At 38.5% G+C, this 24,459-nt stretch overlaps 1 protein-coding gene and 1 long non-coding RNA gene across 2 annotated transcripts; both read right to left on the minus strand.

Moving 5' to 3' along the window:
• Positions 1–2,702: 2,702 nt before the first annotated feature.
• Positions 2,703–13,538, minus strand: LOC141516490 (uncharacterized). Its single transcript, XR_012476710.1, has 3 exons — positions 13,462–13,538; positions 8,687–8,733; positions 2,703–2,912 (listed from the first exon to the last, which is right to left on the minus strand). It is a non-coding gene; the product is annotated as an uncharacterized LOC141516490 (long non-coding RNA).
• Positions 10,297–11,229, minus strand: LOC141516489 (small ribosomal subunit protein uS2-like). Its single transcript, XM_074227554.1, has one exon. The coding sequence runs from the start codon at positions 11,213–11,215 to the stop codon at positions 10,505–10,507; it is 711 nt and encodes a 236-aa protein (XP_074083655.1). The 5' UTR covers positions 11,216–11,229; the 3' UTR covers positions 10,297–10,504.
• Positions 13,539–24,459: the final 10,921 nt, after the last annotated feature.

Consider the following 24,459-nt stretch of genomic DNA (forward strand, 5'->3'; position numbering starts at 1 on the left):
AGAGATAGGACTTCAGACTGTGTCTTCTGTCTTTAAGACCAAGTTTCTATCCACTGGAATAAATTTAGCATCCTTTTTGGTCTTTTGCTGTAGTTCGGCCATGAACATTGAAATCTCTCTCTAATTATTTACTTATTTTCTTTCTATAAACTTGCATTTATATTTATCTTGGTGGATTTCTTCTGCACTATTTATTGTCATTATAAATGGAATTTCTCTTCCTAATCTTTCCTTTTAGACTTTGTTAGTTATGCATAGGAAAAAAAGATAATTTGTATGGATCCTGCTGGCTTACTGAAGTTATTATCTTGATTTCTGGTTGTTATTAATTCTCAGGGAATCAAAGTAAAACAAGATATTTCCTGCAAAAAAAAAAAGAGAATGTTTTTGTTTTCTCTTTTCCTATGCTTTTGTTTATCATATGGTCTGAGATAAATAACATTCCACTAACATGGATGACTCTGAGAAATTGAAAATTTTCTGTCAAATACCCTCAGGGTTCCACAGGAATCCTTGAGGTATTGAAGAAACTTTTCTAATGCTATTTACTTGAACCTCCATTCTAATACATTCGAATATATTTTCAGCCACTTAGTCAAATAATTGGCTTGAGTATTATTTTTTTAGGTTTTTGCAAGGCAAATGGGGTTAAGTGGCTTGCCCAAGGCCACACAGCTAGGTAATTATTAAGTGTCTGAGGTCACATTTGAACGCAGGTCCTCCTGACTCCAGGGCTGGTGCTCTATCCACTGCGCCACCTAGCCACCCTGTATAAATGGGTAATTACTAAGGAGCTTTAGAAGAACTGCTAGTACAAAAGATGTAACCTCTAAAGTCTATGGTCCACTCCTACTAGAATGTTCAAAATCCAGAAGAAAAGAGTAGGTATAAATTTAGAAAGCAAATGGGTCAAAGGAATATCTGGGTTACATTGAGTAGAGAACTGAGCCCACAGTCAGGAAGATTTGAGTTCAAATTTGGCCTCAGACATTTATTAGCTGAACAACTCTAAGCCTAAGTGTATGAACTTGGTCTCTATCTATCTCAGTTTTCATAACTGTAAAAAAATGGATATAATAATAGTACCCACCATGCAGATCTGAGGATCTATTTTTTTTTAGGTGCTTAGCATAGTGTTGGGGACATAGTAGACAATAAATACTTATTCCTTCCTGGAAGTCTCTTCTTCTAGAGTCTTACAAATGTTTCCTTTAAGTATAGATAGCTTTTATAAAAAAACAATTTTTGCAAGGCAAATGGGGTTAAGTGGCTTGCCCAAGACCACACAGCTAGGTAATTATTAAGTGTCTGAGGTTGGATTTGAACTCAGGTACTCCTGACTCCAGGGCCAGTGCATCCACTGTGCCACTTAGCTGCCCCTATAGATAGCTTTTTAATGAATCTTTTATTTTTTTTTTATCTTTTTTAATCTTTAATCTTTTTTTATTTTCGCAAGGTAGTTGGGTTAAGTGACTTGCCCAGGGTCACACAGCCATGTAATTATTAAGTGTCTGAGTCTGGATTTGAACTCAGGTCCTCCTGACTCCAAGGCTCTAGTCTTTATGCTACTTCACTGCCCCCTTAATGAGCTCTTTGGAGAGCCTTGAATCTATGTCCAGGCTGTCCTTAGCTACATATGAAGGTACTGCCAACAGCCATTCCAAGGATGCTATTAGAATGTCCATTGGGAAGATAGGAACCTCTTAAATTCAGAAGATCATGCTATTGTCAAGATGGGAGGAGGAGGAGGGAAACTAAGCCTGAGGACGAGGGCTCTGCTTCTCCATCTTCTAGAGATAACTAGATGGCATTGAAACTAAAGTCAGGAAGATTTGAGTTCAAATTCAACTTCAGGAAGCTACTCTACATCCATGAACAAGTCAATTTACCTCTGTTTGCCTCAGTTTCCTCAATTGTAAAAGGTGATAGTAACAGCATCTACCTAGTAGGGTGGTTGTGAAGATCCAATGAGATGATATTTGAGAAATATTTTGCAATATTTGGCACATAATAATAGCTAAATAAATATTTATTCCCACCCTTCTCATCTTCCCATGGATTCCTTTTCTTGTGTTTAGCTGCAATTCCCTCTTTTCCACCCTGTCAAACACCCATATCTCTTGGGACCCAAACTGACTTCATAGTTTATATAGGACCCAGAGGATGTGACCAAGATTTCTTAACAAGTCCATCAACACTCCCTGTGCAATGTCACTCCAATTGATGAAATGCCCTATTTTATGGTGGAGGAAACTGAGGTTTGGGGACAAGAACTGACTTGCCTGACATTTCACAAGGAGTAAGAGCTGCTTATTGATTTTAAACCCAGATCTTCTGATTCTGAGTCTAGGACTCTTTTCACTGAACCAGCTGTTTCTGCCAGCCTTAGAGGGGTGCCAACTAGAGTGCAGCATCTTTGTGGGAATGGAAGAAGCAATTTCCCTCCCTCTTTGGTTCAGAGACCACCATTCCTGAGCCTTGGGTGGGAGTTGCCAAGACATCAATTTATGAAGGGAATGACCTCCCTTAGAAGTCAGTAGATCCTTTTTCTGTGGGCATCTTCAAACAGACGATGCTGATGGTCAAGCACATAGAAGGAGGGATTCTTGTTCAGACATGGGTTGGAGAATGGATTTGCTTATAGTTAGATGTTACTTCAGGTTGAATGAAAGCTAATTGAAGTCAGAAAGGATTCCATTTTTATTTTTGTATCCCTAGAATTTAATCTAGTACCTGGAACATAGTTACTTGGTTCACTGTGGACCACTGAGATCCATCCCAAGGAGATGAAGATTCATTTATACTATGAATTCCCCATTGACGCCATCAGAAAACACTTGAAATCAAAGTTCCAGCTCTACTTCCAGTCAGCTTCTGGTCTTGAACTTTATATCTCAGCCCCTCATTTCAGACTGAGAAAGAGATAAGAAGCATGATGATCAGGAGGATTAACTATATGACAAGACATATGCTAAAATCTCTCATGCTATCATCATCCAGAAGATAGAGACATGTGGGATTGTTGACAAATAAGGATTCAGAGTTGGTTAGACCCTAGACATTCTGATCATACTTGCGTGAGATTCTCTATGGATGGTTGTGTATTCACTGGAATGTCTGTATGTGTACATCTGCACACATAGGTGCAGATAGGTGTCTATCTACCTGTTTATGAGTAAACCTAGACATAAGTATAGCTATTAGCATTTACAGGAAGTCCCTACAATCTTAGAGTAGGAAGCTAGTAAATCTTAAAACTGCATTCAGACTTTTGGGATAGCTTGTCAATTTCTGTGAGATTATGTTCACATATTTATGCAAATGTGTATCTGTGGACAAAACGATGTACATAAGCATCTGTGTGCCTAGGCTTGTCTGTATGTGACTATGTTTACATATATTTTGTGTCTTTTATGGATAATTTTGTCCATCTATTTTTGTTTCTGTGTATGTATGTGTCTGTGTTTGCATCTTGGTATGAGTGTGTGTGTGTGTGTGTGTGTGTGTGTGTGTGTGTGTGTGTAAGAGTGAAGTGAATAATTCCCTCAGAAGCCCATTCATTTTAGGAAAGATGCTTGCACCTTGGCAAACCAAACTCTGAAAGAAGAAGGATTCTATTTTCCTGCCTGGGAGAATTTTGTCTCCTGCCTTGCTGTATGAAGCCTCTTCATCAGCAGGTCCCTCAGTTCTTCACCCCCTGCCTTCCTCCTCCAGTACCTACCTCAAGAGAGAGCCCTAAAGCATTCTGCTCCAGGGGCTGCCCAGGCATATTTCTGGGTCTCTGATGTCCCCCCTTAGGATCCTGGGCTTTGGGCACTCAGTCGTTTGACCGGCAGTAGTCCCTGCCAAAGCTACAACTGATGATCAGAACAAGGGCTGCCCAAACTTCTGAGCAAAGGGCTTTTGATGTGTCTGGGGCAAAGGAGGGTGGGAGGCATAGCTGCCTTTGAAAGGAGGCTGAGCTAGTAAGGGGGCCGACCTGAAGAGAAGCCTTTGATGGGTGCCCTGCCCTGTAACTGGATGTTCCTATGGAGCACAAAAGACCAGTAAGAATCAACAGAAAGTTGGAAGCAGAGAAAAAGGTCCCTGATTCTTGGGCTAATCTCTCAGCAAAGATGCACTGACTGGGCCCCTACAGTGTGCAGGGGACCCTGGGCTACCTGAAGGTGTAGGAGAAATCATAAAAGGCTAAAAAGTCTTAAGAATGATATTCGACTTTTCAGTTCTATCACAGAATCTCAGAGTTAGAAGACATCCCTGACATTTCAACTCAGATGGAAAACTTCTGGTTCTAAGGAGTTCCCGACCCAGCCCAGCCCTCCTTGAAACAGATGTTTCCAGTTTGGGACAGTTCCAAGTGTTCATGAAAGTTGTCATCTTTTTTCTCTAAAAAAACCAAAAATTAAAAAAAAAAAGATCAAATCTTTGATTTCATTGGAATAATCCTCCTGTTGAGGATTCTCTCTCTACCTATGTGGATTAGCACCTACTCTGCAACATATAAAATTCAAAAGCTGCCTTAGTCACTGAGAGCTGAAGTGACTTACCCAAGATCACACAAATAGCATGTATCCAACTTGAAATTTTAACTCAGGTTTTTCAGACTCCCTTCATTATATTCTCTCTGTCTCTGTCTCTGTCTTTCTCTATATTTCTGTCTGTCTTTCTCTGATTTTCTCTTTGACTCTCTCTCTCTCTCTCTCTCTCTCTCTCTCTCTCTCTCTCTCTCTCTCTCTCTCTATCTCTCTATCTCTCTCTCTCTCTTTCCAGAAGCCCAAATCTTCCCCTTTCTGGACACTTCATTTCTCCCACTTTTGTCCCTAGATCATTCCCATGAGTAAAATATATGCTATCTTTATCTCTACTTCCTAGGGTCCTTAATGATGAAACTCGGGCCTCATAAGTATTATTTATTAGAGAAGCTTTTTTCTTATTCTCCCAACAAATTGTCCCTTCTCTGCAAAACTACCATGTACTTAACTGTTTCGTATGCATTTGTATTTAATGTTTTATTTATACTGTGTGTATATAAATGTATGTTATCTTCTCCATTAGAACATAAGCTGATTAAATAGAAATTATTTCATTCCCCAGTATCTAACACAGTACCTGATATAATATTTTTGTTGTTTAGTTGTTTAATTGCATCTAACTTTCCATGACCCATGGACTATACCATTCCTTGGGATTTCTTGGCAAAGATGCTGGAGAGGTTTTTCATTTCCTTTTCTAGTGAATTAAAACTGTGATTTGTCAGTGTTACACAGCTAGAAAGTAACTGAGGCTAAATCTGAACTCAGGTCTTCCTGAATCCAGACTCAATGCTCTATCCACTGAGCATTTAGCTCCTTACTTGAACTATTGCTATGGTTAAGTTCTTTTCCAGTCATGTCCAACTCTCATGACCCCATTTGGGGTTTTCTTGGCAAAAAAATCCTGGAGCTATTTGCCATTTCCTTCTCTACCACCTAATATATACAAAAGTGTTTAATAAATACTAATTGATTGATTAGTTAAACCAAGAAAAAAAATGAGTTGCCACATACCCTAAGTCAAGTATCTTAGTCCTTCTAGGTCTTCTCTTCTTTAAAGAAAATCCAGTTCTTTAACCAATCCTTACATTTATCTGTGAGATACTTGAGATCAGGAATGGCTTGTCTTTTTTAGTACACTGCTGAATAGCCTCTTATTTACTAAAGAATGTTCTCTGCTGTATGTACTCTGGCATATTAATGTCCTTATTATACATTGCCAGGATTGAACATAATACTTGAAATGTGACCAAGGAAAGGGACTATAATCTCCCTTATTTGGGATATCATGGCTCTCTTAATGCTACCTAAGAGTTTATTATCCTTTTTGGAAGCCCATCATATTGTTGATTCCCATTGAAGTTACATTTTACTTAAGACCCCCTAGACCATTTTTCAAAGGAGTTTTTAACTTCCTCATCTTGTACTTATGTAGTCAATTCATTTTTTAAAACACAAGTTTGCTTTATGTTCCTAATAAATTTAGCTTTTTTAAAATATAGATTTATGCCATCTAACAGTTACATAATGCAGTAGAGAGCTGGAGTCAGGAAGACGAGTTCAAATTCAACCTCAAACACTTAACCAGATACATCCAACTAGGCAAGTCACAACTTCCATTTCCTTAACTATACAATGAGGATCAATAACAGCATCTACCTCCCAAAGTTGTTGTTAAAATATTTATAAACTACTTTGGAAGCCTTAAACTGGTATATAAATGCCAGTGAGGAGGAGGAAGAGAAGTATGTAGTGGTGGTAGTAGTAGTGGTAGTAGTAGTGGTAGTAGTAGTTGTTTTTAATAGTGGTAGTGATAGTGGAATTGATGGCAGTTGAAGTAGCAGTATTAGTAATGGTTGTGGTAGTGGCAGTAGTAGTGATAATGCTAGTAGTAATGGTAGAAGTTGTAATAGTAGTTGTAGTAGTAGCAATAGTAGTGATAGTATTCTAGGCCACTAAAAAGTCTTTTTTCAAAGTTTTCAATGTATTATATCAATATCCCATTTTTTCCAGTATCATGTCATTTGAAATAAGAAATAAACTTGGAAACAATTGGAAGCTTTTTAGGTTGTATGTAGTTAACTCACAGAAAATCAGATATGAATGTATATGCTCCTTGGAGGCTCTCTTGTCCAATACTTTCATTGCATATGGGGAAGCTGTGGCACAAAATAACAACACTTGAATGGGGGAGGCTGCATGATGTTCTAAAAAAGATAATTTAAGGAGCTTGGGATTTTATTCCATCTTTACACTTACTTTGCCACCCCAAGGTGGCAAATTATTTGACCTCTCACTGACTCCATTTCCTTATCTATAAAATGATTGATTTGATTAGGTGACATTCAAGATGGATCTCAGCTCTATGTTCATGAACCCATTGAGTTTACAGTCCTTTAGTGAGGATCCTCTTTTCAATTAGCTACAGAAGCCAATCCAATTATTGGGCTTGTACTTCAAGACTTTCCACTTTGGTAGTACAAAAGCATACAACTCTGACAGATATATATCTATATCAGTATTCATATGTATCTATGCATATATGTATGTATGTACGTGTATGTCTGTAACTTATATATATATATACATATATATTTGTGCTTTATTAACTTCAATTAAATTTAGTTGATTCTCTAAACAAGCCATCAAGTTATGTGCAAAGGTTTATATTATTTCTTTCATCTTTGCCTTTGCCTATTCTCTTAATTTCTATTTGTTGTCTTAATGCTATATTTAGCATTTTAAAAATTATATCAAATAACAATAGTGACAATGGGCATCCTTGTTTTACCTCTGATTTATTGGAAAAGCCTCTAGTATTTATTACAGATGATGCTAGATCTTAGTTTTGGATAGATGCTATTCCTCATATTATTTTTAAATATTTTCTCACTATAAGTTGTATTTTGTCAAATGCCTTTTCTGTATCCATTGATATAACAATGTGATTTAGAATTTTGTTTTGTTATATTCGATTATGTTTATAGTTTTCTTAATATAGAACCAACTCTGAATTTCTCATTTCCTAACATGTCTATGGCACATACTTAGTTTAATATTTTATAATCCATTGAGTAAGATTTTATTTAATTTTCAGTTGGAATATTGAATATTAGATATTGGAAATATTTAATAACTTTCATTCTCTTTTTCATCCCTCATGGCTTAGATAAAATAACTTCATAGAAGGAGTTTAGTAGGATCCTTTTAGCCTATTTCTGCAAGTAATTTATGAATTGAAATGAATTGTTCTTTAAATTGTTTGATGGAATTCATTTGTATATCCACATTATCCTGGGGGTTATATTTCCTTTGGGATTTCCATTATGATTTGTTCAATTTATATTTCCTAAGATTGGATTATTTAAATTCTCTCTTTCTTGTTCTTTAATTGTTATTTTATATTTTTAAAATATTTATTTTATTTATCATTTTTGCTTTCATATAATTGGGGAAAAATAATCTCTACTTTGCCTCTGTTATCTTTTCTTTTTTGAACATAATAATTTGCTATTTTTCTTTGTACACTTTGACTAATATTTATCTACTTTATTAGATTTTTCCAAAAAAGCAGTTTATAGTTTTTTATGACAATTTAATGCTTCTTTTTTGTTTATCTCTTGCTTGATTTTCATAATTTATATTTTTGTATGTATGCACTTTTAGTTGTGGTTTTCCCAATGTATTTAATTTCATGGCTTAATTCATTGACTTGCTGTTTCTCTCTTTTGTTGATGAAGGCATTTAGAAATATATTTTCCCCTAATGACTGCTTTGGCTGCTTCCCAAAAGTTTTGTTATAATGTCATTTATTTTTGTCATTTTCTTTGATGAAATTATGTATTGTGTGTATAACTTGTTCTTTGATAGAACAAGACTTTAGAATTAAATTATTTAGCTACCATTTAATCCGTTCTTCAGAATCCCTTTATTGAATTTTTTTAGGATGTATTTAATACTTTTGCTTCCATATTTGCATATTAAGTCTCATTATTAAGTTTAACCCTATCAATCCATTCTGAGTTCTTTTGGAATGAAAGTCTTGCTTCACATAATCTGATGATGGGTAATTAAGTCATTCAGTGTATAGAGCACTCAATTTGAGGTCAGAAAGATTCATCTTACTTAGTTCAAATCTGGCCTCAGATACTTACTGTGTCTTTTACTCTGTTTGCCCTGGTTTCCTCATTTATAAGATGAGCTGTATAAAGAAAAGACAAGAAAACCCCAAATGGAGTTAGGAAGAGTCTCAAAAGATTACTGAACAATCTGATGGATATGCCTTCTTATAAATCATTGGTACAAATAATGAACACCATTGAACCAGGACAAATGCTCATGTCATTTCAGTAGAAACACCTGTCCATGTTGAAATAAATTCATTCATCACTCCTCATTTAGACTCCTCATCACTCTAGATCTGGCAAATGATGTTTTTATCCAGATTATGCCCCTCCATCCTGTGCCCAAGGATATTATGAAAGACTCTGGAAACTACTTATCTGAAATCCATGTTCCCTCTGGCTAGAGCCTTTCCATGGTTTGCTATGCTAATAGGTGGTATTGTTTGGCAGCTGATATAGAGTGTTGGACATAGAATCAGGAAGACCTGAGTCCAAATCCTGCTTCAGATGATTATTTAACCATCCTCTCCCTCACTTGCCTCCTCTGTAAAAATAGGAATAATAATGGTCTTTAATTTTACAGAGTTGTGGCTGTGAAGATCAAGTTAGATAGTATGAACAAAGCATTTTGTAAAACTTTAAGTACTATATAAATGCTACCTGTTATTCTTATTATTATTTTAACACTTACCTCAACATTCCAAGGATCCATGATTGCATTAGGATTGGTACTATCTTTATGGACAGCTAACAGCCTTTCATTGATTTAGTAAATGGTATCTCTAAGTTAAGATGATTTTTAAAAAGAGCTATGGCTAACCTTCTAGTGTTGGGTTTCTGATATTAGATAGACTATCCTCAACCATTACTGATTAGTGACCACATGCTTCACACCTTACCAATATGGAGAACCTGCCTGGATTAGTACTCTACTACCATTTCTTTGAGCATGATGAATAATTATGGGAACTATGATCACTTTCAACATAAGATGTCACATCAGAAAGGAATATCTAGGTCCAGTATAGGGACCCCTCCCCCCAAAAAAGTAAATTGGGATATTCTGGAGTCATGTATTCTCAGTGAACCTATGCTATATTGCAGCAATCACTACCTTCTTTTTCAAGTGCTGACAAATCATTCACTTAATACTTTATTAATAAGGATGTCAGGGACAGTATTAGTAAAAGGGAGATATTGCTTAGAGTTGAAAATATGAAGAGAAAGTTATGGAATGCAGGAAATAAGCTACCTAGAAGCAAGTAGCTTGGGGAAGCTGATAGGCATTGTGCTTAGTTATTAGATGTTTCTTGGGAACAAGGTGTGAATGGGCAATCATTTTGGATGTCCATGTTATATAAAGATTGGTTGAAAAAAATAAGGAAAGAAAGGGAAGGGGAGTGAAAGGAAGAAAAATAGAAGGAAAGGGGGGAAGGAAATGAAAGGAAAAGAAAGGAAAGAAGGGAAAGAAAGGAAGGGGGAAAGGAGGAAGGGAACAGAAGGAAAACGGAAGAGAAGGAAAAGGAGAAGATAACTCACTTGGATTCCCCTCTTATATAAATTTGAATAATTGTTTAAACAAACTAATGATTACTTCTTTTTTTTTTTAAGAAACCAATGTTTATTTTCCATCTGCAGTTTTCCAACACTATTAGAGCATCTGGGTAAAACGTAGGACCACTCTGTGGTAGTTCCTACCCATTCAGTGGCCTGAGCAGTAGGAGCTGCAGACCAGTCCTCAGTAGCCAGCTGAGCACTCCAATCTTTAGTAGGGAACTGCTGAATGGGCACAGATGGCACCTGGACGCCCTCAGACCAATCAGCCACCTCTGGCTGAGCAGCAGTGAATTATGGGGCAGGTGTAGTCCATTCACCCTGAAATTCCTCCTTTGTCCCTGCCTTCTCAGCTGCGGCCTGCTCTTCCTTTTCAATCTCCTCTGGATCTCTGTAGAAGTAAAGATCAGGCATGACCTCCCATGGGTGCTCACGGGAGATTGTACCACGCATCCGCAGGACTTCTCGGGCCAGCATACACCACATCAGACCCACTGAGTGAGCTCCCTTGTTGTTACATGGAATGGCAATGTCCACATAGCAAAGAGGGGAGTCTGTGTTGCACAGTGCAATGGTTGGAAGGTTAACATATGATGCTTCAGTCAAAGGCTGATTATCTGCACGAGGATCAGTGACCACCAAGAGGCGAGGCTCCCTGAAAGCTGCCTGGATCTGGTTAGTGAAGGTGCCCGGGGTGAAGCATCCAGCAATAGGTGTGGCAGCAGTGGCAGCAGCAAATTTCAGAACAGCTCTCTGGCCAGTGTTCCTGGATGAGATGACACTAACATCAGCTGGATTTTCAATGGCAACAATGGCACGAACTGCCAGCAGAAGTTTTTCCCAAGTTCTCTTCAAATTAATGATATAGATGCCGTCACTCTTCCTTTTGTAGATATACTGTTCCATCTGGAAGTCCAAATTGGTGCCACCCAAATGGGTGCCCGCAGCAAGGAATTTGAGGACATCCTCCTCCTTCATCTGCAAGACATCCAGGGCTCCAGACATTGTGAAAGTTTCCCTTGAAAGTTACGATGGAAACCATGAACAAGGCCGTATGGACCCCTCTTCTGGGCAGCGCACAAAGGCATGATTACTTCTTGATGAGCAAGATGATGATGACTATATATCCCAAGGTATTTTCTCGACCTGACATCCTACAATCTAACTTTGGCATGCCATGTGGTTCATTTTCTAATGTCTCTTCCAGTTCAGATAATTGTATGTTTTATGTTCTAAAATACTTCTCTGCTCGTCCATCTTCTGTTCTAAATGATGATAATGGTAGCCCCCGATGGAACAGGGAAAGTTCTTGGCATTTTTGAAGCCCCAATACAAATTCTTTCTTGGTAAAATCCTGGCTGAGAGAAAGCAAATGAAGTAGGTGATCCCATCCCTAGCTGGGGATGCTGCCTAGTATATTCTGAGACATAATCTCCACCTATTTTTCCAGTGAACTGGCCCTAAGCTAATAATTGTATCTATGCTGGAAAGATGCTTTATAAATAAATGATTAGTATTATAATGTAGTTATTCAAAGGTGCATGTCCTTGAACAAACAGAAGTCTATAGGCTGAATGCAAACTGAAGAAATGTTTCTAAACATCTCAGAGAGGGGTCATTTATCTTGTCTCCTATGGCCTGTGACTTGTATTCCATTGTATGTTTAAGTGACAAACTAGATACGATAGTAAATGTGGTATCTTAGAAAGGGAATTTGATTCAGTATGAACCAGAATGCTCAGAGTTAGACAGGTCTTAGAATGTCAGAACTTGGAGAACCTTAGAACAAATTATAAGAATAGTGACCATTTGGTCCCTCCCCTTTCTTTTACAAGAGAATAAACAGGTTCAGAAAAAAGGAAGGTTGTAACACTAATTAAGAACAGAGCTAGAATGAGCACCTTGAGATTTTAGATTCAGTTGCCCTAATTAGAGGCAACAGAGAGGCAAAGTGGAAGAATGTATAGAGAGATGACCTCAAAGTCAGAAAGACTTGGGTTCAAGTCTCACCTTAACACAGAACTGTGAGACCTTGGCTAAGTCAGCTAACTTCTCAGTATATCTTCTATAGTTAGCTATTTAAAACTAAGAAATAGAGTAAGTATTGACCACCATCAGTAGAGGGGAGTTTTCTCATACCTTGTGTGCCTTATATCAGTGAAATCATAGCTCCAGTCCTATACCTGTGGGATGTAGCATGATTTAGTGGAAAGAGTGCTGGGTTTGAAGACAAACATTGAGGTGTGAGTCCACTCCTCACCCCTTTGTTATCTCTCTGCAACATTGGAAAAGTCACTTTATTCCTCTGGGTCTCAGTTGGACTGGATGACATTTCTAGGGAGAGTAGAGAAGAGTGGAAGTTTTGAGGATGATGATGATGACGGTGGTGGTGGTGGTAGTAGTGGTGGTAATGGTAGTGATGGTTGTGATGATGATGTTGGTAATGGTGGTGGTGGTGATGAAGATGATGGCAATGAGGATGATGATGTTGGCAAGGATGGTGGTGCTGATGATAGTAGTGGTATTTGATGATGATGGCGGTGGTGGTGATGATGATGATTCCCATCCTTCTAGCATTTTAAGATTCTCTAAATGGTCTTTCCTCAGCAACCTGGTGGTGTAAAAACTTGTACAGAGACATAAACAAGTCTGGAGATCTTGTTAAAGGTCTCCTAGAAGGACATTCTTCTCATTCTAAAATCAGCAGCATTTGTTGCCTTTTTTGTAGGCCTTCCACCCTGCACTCCATCGGGCTGCTAAGTCAGAGTCAGTGTCCACTTCTGAGGCCCACAGTCTACTCTTGGATGTATCTCTTTGGTTAGTGCAGAAGTCCTCTCTTCCTTAAGCACAGAGCAAGAGATGCAGAATAAAATGTACATTTTCAGATATGATTAAGAAACAGATCTGTTCTACTTGACTCTGTCCCTTATAAGAGATGGCTTCTATTGAAGTATGAAAGGTTGGGAGTGAGTAGGCACTGACAAAGAAAACAAAAGGAAGGAGGGGAGAAGGGAAGAAGGAAGAAGGAAGCAAAGAATGAAAATAAAGTATCTTTACCATTTGTAAAGCACTAAGCTTAGTAACTGCCACATTGTAGGCATTATATAAATTTTATCTATTAGTGTTGTGTTATACTCATAATTTAAATGTCACATGTTTTGAGGAACAATGACAAGCTCAAGAATGAACACAATACCAAGGGGACTTCCATGCCATTCAAGGACTGGTTAAAACAACTGGGGATAACTAACCTGGAAGACACTTGGGTTGGACAGGCTAGCTTTCTTCAGGAATTTGAAGGGCTATAATTTGGAAGAGGGAGGTTCTAGAAAGCAGTTTTATTACCAGGAAAGGGAAATTACAGAGAATTCACCTCATTATGATACTAACATCAAGTTGGCCAATAGTGGATTAGGCTTCCCATCAGGTCACAAATTCATCACAAATGATAGTTGACTTGACCACTTGGCAGAGATGTTATGGAATCTACATTTCTATAAGAAGCAGAGAGAAGGGGGTATTTACTTTACGATTTTTCACTTATCAGATGTACTCCCAAGGAGATTGTAACAACAATAATGTAAGAATCCTTGGGACAGGGATTCATAACTACAGTTGTGATCTGAGGCAAGGAGTCTTTAATCTACCTTAGGAAACTGAGAACAGTATAACTGGACTAGTAAGCACAGTAATACAGAAAAATCTACCATATGTCCCTTGTGTTATAGAGGAAAGAATATTGAATTAGGGTCTTGGAGATGTGATTTATAGTTTGACCTCATTGCTGGATTATTGGACTCCAGATAGATGACTCCTGTGTATACCTCAGTTTCCTTATCTATAAAATGGGTTATAGCTCTCAGTTGTTACCCCTGGGAGGCTGAGGGTGGGGCCTTGAGCTTAGGAGTTATGAAAGACAGTAGGGTTAAATCTCACTGATGTTCTCTAATTCGGCACCCTTTCCCTTCCTGCCTCATCTTCTCACCCTTTCCTTGTTAAATAGGAGCCGCCACGTTAGTGAAGAGGAGGGAAATGAGGGACCAACCCAGACAGGAAAAACAGCAAGTTGAAGTGTCCATGCTATTCAGTATTGATTGGAGGACTGAGTGTTCACTGACCATTGTACTTCTAGTCGGAGTGAGATAAGGAGAACCATGTCAGATAGATAGATAGGTAGAGAGATAGACAAACAGAAAAAGACAGACAGAAAGACAGATAAGATAGAAAACTGGATGAATAGGTAGCTAAATGGGTAGCTAGATATTAGATAAATGAATAGGCAAATGGACAAATAGAATGGCAAACAGACAAAGGAACAAATAAGCACACAAACAAGAAATTTATGATCAAATGTATGCATGAATATATAAATGAATAAATGACAATAATACTTCCGTTATCTTATAGGATCAGCACATGGAAAGTGATTATAATCTATGAAGCATTACAGAAAAATGGGTTGTTATCATGAGACTGGAATCTGAAAATCCTTCCCCTAATCACAACATGCACAGGGAAATCTTCCAAATGGACTTGGTTACAGACTAGTGACCCAGAATCAATCTCCAGACTGCAGCATATATAACTTAGGGGTAAACTTTCTTACACAGCTTTTTTTTTCTTCTACTTTTCCATCTCCAAACTAAAAGTAAAGGGAGAAACAAAGCTTGTTTGGCTCTCAGGAGTCAAAGTTTTTGTTTGTTAGTTTGTTTGTTTTCCAGCTACAAAGACGGAGAAAATACCCTAGCCCCTAATTCAAGCACAACACATTGAAATAAGTCAATTTATTCTTCAACAAGTCAAAAGCCCCCACCTCCCTCCCCTCCCTCCCATCCCCCTCCCACTCCCCACTCACCCCATCCCGAGTGTCCTGGGCTGTGCAGACAGAAAGAAAGGCTATTGAATACTTTTTACTTACTTCTGTTTGATAAAAAAAGCATGTTTGTTTTTCTTTGGTGTATTGAAAGCCCGAGATGGGCCGGTCGCGTAAATAAAACATGCAGTTTCATTTAAAAAATTTATTACAAGGAATTTTGTTTATGATTTCATGTTCTCTAGTAATAATTAATTGGAGGTCTTCTCTGGTCCCTATAGAACAAGGATCATACCAAATGTAGGAAAGGAGAGCCTGCCTGCATTGAAGGTCTCCATACCCCTAGCAGCTTGATTGGTCATTTAGCATAGATTTAAACAATGAAGAATGGGTCACAGTACCAGGCCTATCTAGTCCCTGATACCAAGGTAAGAAATCCAAAATTCACTTGTCAAATCAAAAAAATGAGCAACAATAACTCATGCATCTCCTGTTCTTTAAAGATCTCAAAATTGCTTCCTTGCAACAATCTTGGGAAGTAGAGAGTACAAGGGTCATCAGTCCAAATGTTGGTTGATCATCAGGTTTTACAGATGAAGAAACTGAGTCTCAGAGAGGTGTATAGTCACTTGGCTTAGCTTATACAGTTTATAATTTAACTCTCCAGCTCTTAGAAAGGTGATGTAGTATAGGCAAAAGAGCACTGGGACTTAGAGTCTCCCACTTGATTATTATGTGACTCAGCAGGTTTTCTCCCCAAACTGCAGTTTCTTGTACTTCAAAATGGGGGTGAAATGACCTTGGGTCAACTCTCTCCTCTGCTGGTTACTAGCTGTGTGACCTTGAGCAAACCATTATATTTCATTGGGTCTCAGTTTCTTCATCTGTAAAATGAAGAAATTGCACCAGATGACCCTTAGTGATATTTATATCCCTCTTTGTTCCAAATCTTGTATCCTAAAGTTCTAGGATTCTGGCCCTTCTTTTCTTGCAAGGTCACTATTTTGTAACCTACCAGTGTGAGCAGACATCATGATTTCTTTTATTACATATCTATCTGTCTGTCTATCTATCTATCTATCTATCTATCTATATGTATATATATATGTATATATATATATATACATACATATATATATGTATATATATATATATATGTATATATATATATATATATTAAACATTGAGAGATCCAGTTTGTATTGCAAGGACTTGCCATTATTCACCACGTGGGCCTCATCATTTGGATTTGGGACTTGGTCCATCTTAGTATTCTTTTAGATGCAGAAGAACTGAGGCAGTTTTCTTGCCCTGACCAAGAGGTAACAGTTGATCTTGAAAGAGGCAATATTAGAGAGCTATAATATATGCACAAATACACACAAACATATATGTGCTTTTTGGAAAAGGCTCTAGGTTCTAGAGTTCTGCCACTGACTATCATGCAACCTCAAACAATTTCAGCACTTTGGGCTTCTGTTTCATCTTTTATCAACGAGAGACTTCCAAGGTCTTTTCCAACTTCAGATTAATGATCTCTTTCCAACTCAGAATTACCCCAATTCTAGGACTTTAGATCCCTCGATAGCCAACTTGCCACAGCCTGCCTACTGTAGCCTACCATAGGTAGAGGAGCACAAGAGGCTCCTGTTGCCTTAGTAACTTCTCCTGTCCAATCATAGTTCTCAGTGGGGCTCTTTGTCCTCATTATGGGTCCCTTTTGGAATGGCAGGTACCCAACTTGCCCCTAATGTCTACTTAAAGACCCTGATATAGAGACTGAGAGCTACCGTAAGTTATCTCCAGGCTGGTATTGTCAGTGCTCAGTAACCAAGCCCACATCTCTCTGGATTTACTGCCTCAGCAGAACTCGATGCAATATTAATTTAGAAAGATGGCAGGAGCATTCACTTACACATAACATGTTCAGCACAACATCTTTCTCTAATATACAACAAGAGTCATTCCTGAGGGCATGTTTCTATTTAAAAACCAGAAAGGAGGTGGGGATGAGAGCATGGATTCGGCAACCTTGGTTCTCTCCCTAATGGTAATCATTCAGGTCACAAAACTATTGGACTGGGCAGCTAGGTGGAGCAGTGGATAGAGTACTGGCCCTGGAGTCAGGAGGACCTGAGTTCAAATTTGACCTCAGACACTTAATAATTACCTAGCTATGTGGCCTTGAGCAAGTCACTTAACCCCATTGCCTTTCCAAAAAAAACAAACAAAAAACCCCATCAGACTCCTTTGGGGACTGGAAACCTTTCCTGAGATGGATTCTGAAGACTGGGATGAAAAATGTATAGTACAATGAAGATTGCACAATATTTGTCATGCAGTTAATGCTTGCTGACTGTTTCTAAAGCTCATGTATCACTCTTTCTACCCTTTATCTAATCTGTCAATTTATTCCCATCCATTTGTATTGTAAACTCGATGACAATCTTGAAAGTCTTCTCAGTATTATAGATGAGGAAACTGAGGCCTCCAAATATGATTTTATAGTATATTATTCTTACAGTATAGTATTGTATGTTAACAATATATTAGTGTAATATTATATCTTCTAGAAAAGGTTTCTAGTGACTGTTGGCATGTTGTTCTAGTCTTAACCAAGTCCCTTCCAGTCTCTAGACTAAGTTTTTTTTTCTGTAAAAAAAAGGGATTGGACTTAATAACCTGTAAGAGCAGTGAGGTGGTGCAATGAAAAATCATTGAAGCTGAAGTGAGGAAGACCTGAGTTCAAATCTGATCTCAGATACTTGCTATTTGTATGACCCTTGGAAAGTCACTTAACCCATCTGGAAAATGAACTGGAAAAGGAAATGGGAACCACTCCAATATATTTGGCAAGAAAACCCTAGATGGGGTCAAAAAGAGTTGAACACAACTGAAATGACTGAAAAACAGCAAGGCCCCTTTTTTCTTCTGGCAGATGAGAACTGAAAGACACAATTATTTCAACAGGTCATGAATTTCATTCTTTACACATAGGCATTAAAAAAAATATTTTAGTCTCACAGAATTAGACTAAGCTTATTTTAAATGTGTGTGAGTAAGTGCCTCTGTTGGACCTCTCATTTCTCATCTTTGGACTGGTTTTTCTCATCTATAAAGAAAATGGGGAAAATGAGCACAATCTTTCCTACCTACCACAAGGACACTTGGAAAGCAGTGTGAACTGATCATGCAGTGAAAGTCAGAGATCATTGGTGATCAGTTTGTGTGTGTGTGTGTGTGTGTGTGTGTGTGTGAGTGTGTATGTGTGTGTACTAGTGGCTCATAAAACATTCTGAAACCTATATTCATAGATTTAGAAGTGCAAGAAATCTGAAATTCCAAACTCCTCATTTTTACAGGATAAGACTCAGCCCAGAGTTAAAAAAGCTAGTTAAATTTAATTTAGGTCTTCCTGACTCCACAAACAGAGTAGTATTAAGGTCAAGAAGAAGGGTCTCTAGTTGACTTAGCTGTGAGGACATGGGCATGATTTTCCTAAGATAAAAAGTCATTGGTAGGCTAAGATCTCAACCACTGAAAAGAGTACCTCCATTGGTGGGATAATGGCTTTAGTAGAGTTTGAGATGTGGGGACTGCAGCAGAGTCAACTCTTGGTTCTGCTGCTAACTTCCTATTTGATCCTGGGCAAAGTATACTCCCATTCTGGGCCTCAGTTTTCTTTTTTGTAAAATAAGGTAGTTGTATTAGAGGTAACTGAGAGTCTTTCAGCTCCAGAATTTTTATATTCTGTGTAAAGGATAGAGGTCTTGACAGTACAAACTATGATGAGAACAATGTCTAACTCTATATATCAAGTTTACAAATGCCATAGATATTTGGGGCCTATAATAGCTATTTTGAGAATGCCAAAGCTGGAAATCCACCTTCCTGAAAAAAGTCAAGGGGACTGACATAGCAATACTGATTAAAAATGAAAACAAAAATGATTGGATGCATGTACATATCCTTGGTAGATACAAAGCTCACTTTCCATTCTTTCTCATTTTATTATTGAAGTCATTGCCTATGTAGTTTTTCTGGTTCTTTTTACTTCCATTCATATCAGTTCATGTAAGTCTTTCCATGTTTCTTTGAATTCTTCATACTCATAATTTCTTATGGTGCAGTGATATTCCATTACCTTCCCATATCACAGTTTATTTAAGCATATTCCCATGGATGGATATTTATTTCATTCTCAATTATTTGCTATCATAAAAAGACATACTACTATGAATATTTTGGCATATTTGGATCTTTTCTATCTTTGACTTCCTTGGCATATTTGCCTAGTAGTGGAATCTCTGAAACAAAAGGTATGAACATGTTCATCATTTCCCGGCAAATTCTTCCAAAGATGAATTACAGTGCCTATCTCCAATTTATCCTGTATATATCTTTTTTTGTACATAGTTGCTGGGATATTCATCTTTTCTATTGGTAGGTGAGCTTCTCTGTAGCTGAGACTGGTACTGACTCTGTGCCCCCTGTGCTTAATACTGCTTGTCATAGAGTAGGAGCTTAATAAAAGCTTGCTGTAGACTGTCTGAAGATTATCCATCAGAGACTATTCTTATCTTGTATCATAGTTGTCTATTTGTTCATATTTATTCTCATTGTTTCCTCACAATAACCATGCATGGGTTATCACTAATTTACAGATAAAGAAACTGAGACCTAGTGATTTTTCCTGGGTCACACAACTAATAAGTAGGTGGTGTAGTATTAAGACTCCCAAATCAATATATCTTCTACTACATCTGACTACCTCTCAACCTACAGCAGAGTGTTACCCAGAATAGAACAGGGCATTTGTGAAATGAAGCATAGAGCTGGACATTGAAGTGAACTAAGGAGATCATGAATGTGTTATTTGTAGTGTTGGGGTCGGAAATGGGAAGTAGATAAGGCCAATTTCATCTTTGATCCTTCTACCCTCTTATCAGAATAGAAAGAAAATCTTGGACCAGGAGTCAGGAGACCTGGTTTTCATCCCGGACTATACCTCCCTCTCTCTCTTGTCTTGCTTCAGGAGATATTTAAGCAGAAGGTTATTAGAGATTGGAAGACATTAAGGGATTCCATTGAGGACATTCCTACATGAATCAAGAGGCTGCACATTTACGGGTGACTATAGCATCTTCCTTCTTCTCTCTGAACCTCAATTTTCTCTTCCATAAAATAAGAAATTTGAACTAGATCACCTGTGTGATGATAAGGGGAAGCTGTGGAAAAGAATAGGCCAGGTCCCCTGGCCTAGATTTGGCATTCAATGATTATAATATTTAAGAGTCTGAGTGGATACCCTATTGCTGTCTTTCCATTGGACTGAGAATTGACCTTGTGGCTCTTCATAATGGTCTAACCTCTCTAACCCTTACTCTCTGTGTACATACACACACACACACACACACACACACACACACACACAGACAGTGGCCTACATCATCCTTTTCCATATGGCTTCTGATGCACCAAGGATTCTCACATGTAAGAGCTATATTATGGGAGGAATCCTCTCTTTGACGAGTCACATACAAAGCAAGTGTATGTAACACCATTTCTCATCAGCCTTGCTTTAGGAGATAAATTTAAGGAGAATCAGGAGATTGGAAGACTTTGAGGGGCCTCATAAAGGAGATTCCTACTTGGATCAAGGTGGTGTATCCACTACTTACTTGGATGGTACCCTCAGAAGCACCATCAACTCAGACTTGAAGACTGTCTGAATTGCGGGGCTTACTGAAGACCACCAAACATTTGAAGAAACGACAACTGGATGTAATGAAGGCATCCAAACAGCGACTTTTTCAAGGCAACCACGTATTGGTTCAATACCTTTGAAAAGCTCTCTTTGTATGGCGGGCATGATGTGTGTCCTGGCCATTCCCTTCCTAACAAATCTCTTCAGGGCCTTTTGTCGTTGAACCAAATATAGTGCGACATTGTGTGGTCTTCCACACATTGTGGCTGGATAAAGGGGCCGGCTCCCCAGTTCCCCAGACTAGATGGGGGCCGTCCCTGCCCTGGGCTCTCAATGCTATCTCATGGCCACAGCATACACAGAGAGTCTGCTCCCTCCTCACAAGCAGCCTGGCTCCTGGGAGGAGCCGGCCACCATTGATAGAGTGGGTATTCTTTTGCACAGCTTCCCCGGAGCATGTCACTGACAATTTCCTGGGCCTTATCATCACACAAAAAAGGGGGGTGAAAAAAGCCTTTGAAAAGTGGGAACAAAACATCAGATGACATTGTCAGAGCACTTTCGCCATCACAATCTGTCCCTCCATCACTGGGCATGGCAGGATTACTAACATCACCTATCACAAACACTCCAATCAACAATTTCAGGAGCACACTTATTGTTCTGTATCTATGATCTTTCCTCTGGGCTTCTGTAGCTTTTAAATCATCCTTTTCATTTCTCTTTCACAAGTCAGAGCAAGTCAAAAGATCCCAGCTGCCCTGGTCCCACCCTGATCTAAGACTGAAGCAACTGAGTCAATTTGTAAACTAGGGTCTGACACAGAGACTTTCATAAGGGAAAGTGACCCCCCACTCAATCTCTTTTATATTCTCTTGTCCCCTCTCTTCTCCCCACCCTTTCACTCCTCCCTCTTTCTGCTTCTCTTTTCCTATCTGTTGTTTCTTTATCTCTTTCCTTTCTTTTCATTCTCCCTCTTTTTCTCCCATTCTCTCCTAATGGCCTAAATGGTTCTCTCCCACCCTCCCTTATTTTTCTCTTTGTATCTTTTTTCCTCCTCTCTTCTGTTTTCTTTTTTTTTTGCTTTTCTACTATATAAGCCTCCTTGTTTTTTTCCTTACCCATTTTCTTGTTGACATTTTTCTCTCACTCTCCCTGCTTTACTCATCCAACTTATGATCCCTGAAGACAAAATTTCCTGCAAGTGTGGGCTCTTTAGACTTCTTTGGAGACTGAGAGAAAATGATTCTCTTTCCTTGGATGGAAATTGCATGCTAATAATTCATCTGCTCATCCATTCATTAATTGCTAGAATTTTTATTGTATAGAGTAATTGTGATTTTATAAACTTCTAATGACAGAATTCTCAAAGGTTATTTCCCTAGGAGCACCTTCTTTCATTTACAATCTCTTCACTTCTGAGATTATGAATTCTTATCTGGCCCTTCCTCCATTACTATCACACCCCTTTACCTTTCCACTCAATCCTCAACTCATTCCTGCTAATCCCTTTTTTTGACTGTAATTGTGACCCTATATTTGGTTCAATGAGGCATTATCTTCTACCTATGGATGCAATTAGTATCTCTAACACAGCCAAATGCTAAGTCTATCTGTTCAGATCTTATCTCTCTCCTGAAAGTCATTCCCAATCCCCAACCTGCTGCTGGATAGCTCCGTCATCTGTATGGTCATTGGTGTCTCAAACTCATTGTGCTAGAACCCTGTGATCTTTTGTTCTTAGCTCGCTTCACCTCACAACTTCCCGAATTCTTCCCACTACTCCTCAGCTAGACTAATAGCAAGAACCTCTTAATATCTCTCTCATTTATTTCTCCCCCTCCAATTCATCCTCCACGTAGTTTTCAGATAGATATTCTTTTTTTTTTTTAGTTTGTTTTTTTGCAAGGCAAATGGGCTTAAGTAGCTTGCCCAATGCCACACAGCTAGGTAATTATTAAGTGTCTGAGACCGGATTTGAACCCAGGTACTCCTGACTCCAGGGCCAGTGCTCTATCCACTGCACCACCTAGCTGCCCCAGATAGATATTCTAAAATCACAGATATGAATTTGTCACTCACTCCTTTGCTCAAAAATCTTCATTGACTTCCATTGTCTCTCAGATAAAACATAAACTTCTGTTTGTCACTGAATTCTTCATACTCTGTCTCTAGGTTGGCTTTTCATACTTTTTCATATTTTTCCCATCCCACATTCTATGATCTTAGATTTCCTCTGATTCTACTTCTAGACAGCTTATCAAAATAAAGTTGAGCCAGGCTCCTGGACCAGTGTTTCTAATCTGGCCACCACCTTGCAGAACTCACTACATTGATAGGATGGAGAACAAGAGAGTTGAGGAAATGAGACCTCATTATGTCAGAGTAATGCAGTTCTGAGTAGTCTGATTGCCTGGGTGATTTTTCCAGGGTCTCAGGTTTTGTCCTTTTGTGTGTTCATTTCTAGACAGTACCCTATGTAGAATAATACACTGGAGTTTCTGGAGACTTTCAGAAGCATTGCAGTACATTCATTGGGTTATTGTAAGAAAAAACATATTGTAAAGTGTCATATAGCTAGCAGCTACTATTTGTGTCATTGGCTTATGTATTTCTAGGAGAAGTCTGGTATGTAAAAAAACTGGCAATAATTTGCTCATATTCTTATATTTATCAGCAGAGCTTAGGCAACTTTATTTATTGGTGATGAAGCAAAGAGACAAGTATAGTGATCCATATCCTCTGCCTCTGTAACAGTAAGATGGAGATGTGCTGGGGCTAGGTGGTGCAGTGGATAGAGCACCGACCCTGGAGTCAGGAATACCTGAGTTCAAATCCAGTCTCAGACACTTAATAATGACCTAGCTGTGTGGCCTTGGGCAACCACTTAACCCCATTGCCTTGCAAAACAAAAAAGATGGAGATATGCTGCTTAAGGGGAGGACAGTACAAATCCTGGGAAATCCTAATATGATTGGAATGTGCTTGTGTGTGTGTGTGTGTGTGTGTGTGTGTGTGTGTGTGTGTGTGTGTATAAGTCCACGAAGAACAATACCATTATTTGCATCTCTCCCTGTGCCCAAAATTGTCCTCTGTACAAAGGCACTGCTAAGTCTATTAAATTTGTTGAATTGCACCTGAACCAAGAAAGGTCACTGGGCTTGGGATCCATTTGTTTCATGTTTGTGGTCTGTGAATGAGGTGAGAGCTAGAGGCTTCCCCTGGACAGAAAACACAAGTTGAATTGGGTGACCTTTAAACCAGGAAAGAATAGGGGCGGCTAGGTTGTGTAGTGGATAGAGCACCAGCCCTGGAGTCAGGACTATCTGAGTTCATATCCAGCCTCAGACACTTAATAATTACTTAGCTGTATGGCCTTGGGAAAGCCACTTAACCCCATTTGCCTTTCAAAAACCTAAAAAAAAACCAGGGAAGGATGCAGAGATTATTTCCAGTTACAAAGTACAACTGATGGAATTAGGGTTTCAGGGAAAGATGATAGCTCCCAAAGTCTATATAGTCTCTGGAGAGACTAGTCCCAGGTGTGAGCCTGGAATGATAATGAATGACAAACTATAGAAACTACAGAACTACAGAAACTACAGAAAAGAATCAATTTAAATAGCTAAATAATTAGTGAATGTGTCAGATGACAGGATAGAAAGAGAAAGGAAAAGTTTGGATGAAACAAGAGTACAGAAACATAGATCTAGAGTTGGAAAGGTACTC

The sequence above is a fragment of the Macrotis lagotis genome, chromosome 3 (genome assembly GCF_037893015.1).
Source record: "Macrotis lagotis isolate mMagLag1 chromosome 3, bilby.v1.9.chrom.fasta, whole genome shotgun sequence".
Taxonomy (NCBI): Eukaryota; Metazoa; Chordata; class Mammalia; order Peramelemorphia; family Peramelidae; genus Macrotis; species Macrotis lagotis.